The sequence below is a fragment of the Rosa rugosa genome, chromosome 6 (genome assembly GCF_958449725.1).
Source record: "Rosa rugosa chromosome 6, drRosRugo1.1, whole genome shotgun sequence".
Classification (NCBI taxonomy): domain Eukaryota; kingdom Viridiplantae; phylum Streptophyta; class Magnoliopsida; order Rosales; family Rosaceae; genus Rosa; species Rosa rugosa.
The window spans coordinates 22640543-22644935 of record NC_084825.1 but is presented as its reverse complement, the minus strand read 5'-3'; the positions used below and the strand labels follow the sequence as shown (position 1 = coordinate 22644935).

General features: G+C 39.3%; 1 protein-coding gene across 1 annotated transcript; it reads left to right on the top strand.

The window, feature by feature from the left end:
* The first annotated feature begins 2802 nt into the window (after positions 1-2802).
* LOC133716404 (uncharacterized) lies at positions 2803-3318 on the top strand. Its single transcript, XM_062143117.1, has one exon. It carries the CDS (start codon positions 2803-2805, stop codon positions 3316-3318), a length of 516 nt encoding a protein of 171 aa, XP_061999101.1.
* Positions 3319-4393: the final 1075 nt, after the last annotated feature.

Sequence of the window (4393 nt, the reverse complement as noted above, 5' to 3'; positions counted from 1 at the left end):
ACCAAATCGTGAGAAAATGTGTGATGGCTTGAGAGCGAAGGGTGGCTCTGACTTCCTTGGGTTCGATCCCCAAAACCTCCGGAGGGTTAGTTACACCGGTCGGACGGTGAGCGATCGCAATGACGACCCGATCCGTGTGTGTAGCTAGGTAGCGGACGCTCTCGCTACGCTTACCTGGTGATAAAGTAAATTGAGGTAAGGTCGTGTAGTGGGTCTATGGGACCGGCCATCTGGTAAGATTAAGCGCGCGTATTCAATTTAGTATCATGCATCGATTTTCGAGTCAAAAAGTATTTTTATAAAGTTTGTCGTTCTTTTAAATACTTGGTTTAAGCATGTTTTCATACTGGGCAGCCTAAATATTTGTTTATTGGTTTTAAGTCTAGTTGAGGTAGAGTTCCGGTTGAGCAGCGAGGACGAAAGCTCACCCCCTACAACAGTATGGATGCAGGTACTGTGCACTGGTGACGGGACAATGGCGGACCGAGCTGGGTGTGCGGAACAAGTTTGGTAAACCGCCTTCTGGGCTTTATTCTGCTTTCTATTTCTCGAACTTTGTGTCCCGGAATTCTTGGGTCAAACGTAGTTAAATTCCTAGTCCTTAAATCTTGTGCCTCCTGAGTGAGCATGAGTCTGGACGAACAAATTGAACTTAGCGTTCAAGGATTTTCACCTCAAAAATATTGGTAGCTTCCGTTGTGTTTTACGAAAAGTTTTTCAAACAAAATGCCTAGCGGTCCTCTAGAATGTAAACTGAGTGTTTGGTTTATGTTTTAGAGACTCGCGGCACTGTAACGTGCTTAAGTTGGTGAGGTGCGGCTTGGGGCGTTACACGCTAGCTGTCAAACGAAAGACAGGGCGTCAGAGGAAGACCGCGTTGGGCGGTCTTCACTTCTCTGATGCCTAAGTCAGTCAATGCATATAGACAGCATAACAATAAATGAGTAGTAAATGCGTAATTAATGAGGAGAGAGGAGAGAACCTTTTATAGGTGAGGAGGAGGCTGATCTTCTCCTTGTTTTCGATGTGGGACTGATGTGGTTCAGTCCCCAGCTTCAGGAGCTTCTGATGCTATCTTGGCACGGCGCGTGGCGGCGCGTCGGCGGTGATCTAGGGGTGATCCGAGGCTCAGGCTGTAGCTCGCCTGGCTGTGTATCTGTATGTTATTCCTTTGGCGGGAATTAGTACCTCTGGCGGTACAATGAGCGTAGCCCATTATAGCTAATTATGCTTGTAAATGTACATGTATGTACACCTTCATAAGTTTCTATTGATCTTCCTTGACTACTCGGGACCTTGTGAATCCCATGTCGGGAAAGTTTGTGAATGTTCTTAGTCTCTGCAAATCTTTCTGAGGATTGCCTTGATTTATGTCTATATACTTAATTTGTACTCAGAAGAGTGTTATTGCATTTGATTAAATTCAGTTGGCTAATCTTAAATAGTTGGATGTGTGTGTATGTTATCCATATCAATCTCAGTTGCAATCACTTGCTTAAAGTTGTTTGGAAAGTAAAAGAGCCAACAATAATTTATATGTTATAATGCATTCAAGCATCAAGAGGCTTCATTCTCTACCTTACTAATGCTATTGCTGAGATTGGTTTGAACTTTTAGTCACAACATCAGCCTAGTTGATTACTTGATTGCTCACATAATAATTACTTGTCCGACAGTGTCAGTACAAAAAGGATGTAGCTAATTAAATCAGAGTTCAATTTATCATTGTTATCCTTCATCACCTGTTTTTTGTTCAATCACATGATAGACTACATCTACATGTTCCCATTCCAAAAGTTTCAGTCTTTCTACCCATGATAAAAGCTATTATTGATATGCTACTATTCAAATTGAATTGATATGCTACTATATAATTTATAGTTTATGTCAATGATATGCTCTGCTACTGTTCAGTGATATGATCTGCTATTTGATTCAATGATATGATCAGCTACTGTCAATGATATGATCTGCTACTGTTCAAATTGAATTGATCTAATTGCTCCTGCTCCTGCTACTGCTACTGCTATTGCTCCTACTCCTGTTCTTGCTCCTGCTACTGCTCCTGATACTACTACTGTTACTGCAAATGACGCTGCTAGCAATAAAGAAGAAAAGGAAGTTTGATGAAGAGCTCTGAGATTCTCTCTCTTAGCAACATGTAAAAGGAAGAGATTTTTTTTTTTTTTTTTTTTTTTTTAGAAGTAACATAAATGGATTATTCTCAGGAAAAAAAAAAGTAACATAAAGGGCTTTTGACTTCTAATAAGTAGTTAAAAGTAAAAAATTAAATTAACTCATGACATGTGGCAAGTAGAGAGCTGATTGTCCTTATTTGTAAGATTTAGTCCTTATAAAGGGATTAGAAGTCAAAAGAAGTAGTTAAGGGTAAAAAAGTAAATTAACTCATGACATGTGGCAAGTGGAGAGCATATTGTCTTTATTTGTAAGATTTAGTCCTTATATGTTTAATTCAATCTTTAAAGGATGTATTTGTTGAGTCATCTTTTTTCAATAACTTATATGTAATTTGTTAAAAAAACGATAAAAAAAAAAAAAAAAGATCTTCAACTAGACGTTGTGATGCATAAGTCCCAGCTATCCACGGATTCATTTCCAAATCCCACAAGGAAAAGGAAAACATGGAAAAATTTGCCTATAAATTATCCACCACTTACCCAAATGGAAACTCTTACTCACTGCAAATCCAATCTCATTCGGAAACATAATAGCAACTGAGTAATGGATCAAGCTAACACCGATGATTAGAAGGGAAAGGCTCTGTCTTTCGCTGACGTCAGTATGGCCATAAACAATCGGATGTTTCTCAGCGATGTGAGCGACATGGACTTGGATCTTCTCGAGCAGATCTTACCTCACTGTTTCAAGACGCATTTGATCCATATAGAGAAGTCCACAAAAGACAGAGATCTGAGTCCGGTGACTGATAAGCTGTGGAAGAGTTTCTATGAGAAGGAGTTTGGAATTGAATCCACCGATTCAGTTTCAGAGATAATGAAGGAGTGGAATCTCAAGTTTAATTGGTCGGAGTTGTACCAGGAGAAATCAAAGAGAGTGAAAGAGGCTGAGAAGAAAGAAGATGACAGGAAACTGAGCCGGCAAGTTAGGGTTTGCAAGAAGGTTCCACCATCTTCAAGTGATAAAAGAAACAGGCCAAAGAGCAAGTTGATGAAGAAAATTGTTAAGGAGTATTTACATGAAATGTCTGGAGATGCGAAACATATGAGTTATGGAAAAAGAAGAAAAAGAAAGTTGATGAGCTATGAATATTCGAGGTGCCAAGGGTGCTTTCGGTGAAAGTGTTTTGAAGCCTCTTTAAGAATTTATTCTTGTCATGGGCTATTTTTGTCTCATGGGCTTTGTTGGGCCGTGTTACATTTTATCATTTTGGGCCATGGTCCATATAGAGGGTTCTAGGTAATTTCTACACCCAGTTGCTTAAATAGTAGGGATGCATTGCTGTAAGGATTATTGGAGAATATTGAAGTTTAGTTCTCTTGTTTATTTCCTTTAGCTTTCTCTTATTTCCTTTCCTTTACAATGTCATTTATGGACTTGGATCCCAGGGATCCTAACAACTTAGTCTTATTGGGTGGCTTTTCTCAATTAGTAAAGATCAATCTTGTGTTGTTCTTTTAATTTTTTATGTAAATGCTAAATAGCTACTTGTTATGAGTTTTTGTAGTCCAAATTAATGAGATCAGAGAAATTAATGAACTATACAGTATTTGAATTTGATGTTATATAATGATATATTTTCTTGGTGTATGACCTGGCTATGTTTTTTTTTTTTTTTGAGTAAATGAAGATTTCATTGATAATCGCAGACCAGAATGACACTTACAAATTTCCCAGCAAAAGGGAATCATGCACCATTCACTTCAGACATCGAAGCTCACTTAAACAAGGAGCCTAACAAATTACAACATTACCCTACAAAGAGATAATTTTGTGTGAAAAACTTCCTTTGCCAATGCGCTCAATTGCGGTGCTCCAGAATGATCCAATATCAAAATGTAAAAGAAACATCATAGTCTGTAGGCTAAAAAACCACCAAAGCATAGTTATGTGAAATAGTCCTCCGGGATCCCAAATACGAAACCCTAGAACACCAAAGGCTATCAATTGGGTACAAACCTGGGCAATACACCCAATATCCTTCCCAACTGCTTTAGACACCCAAAACACTCCAAACAGTGCGGACCCCAAGACCAATTTCGGCACCCAGCCTGTTTTAGGCATCCATTTTGCATTAGGCACCCTTCCAAGAGAGGGCAGCCCCTCATTCTCATCCGCCGCAATCTCGGCTTCCAACTGGACCATCACCTCTCCTTTCAGATTGTCTGCAGCCACTGCCGTTGCCATCAAGGTC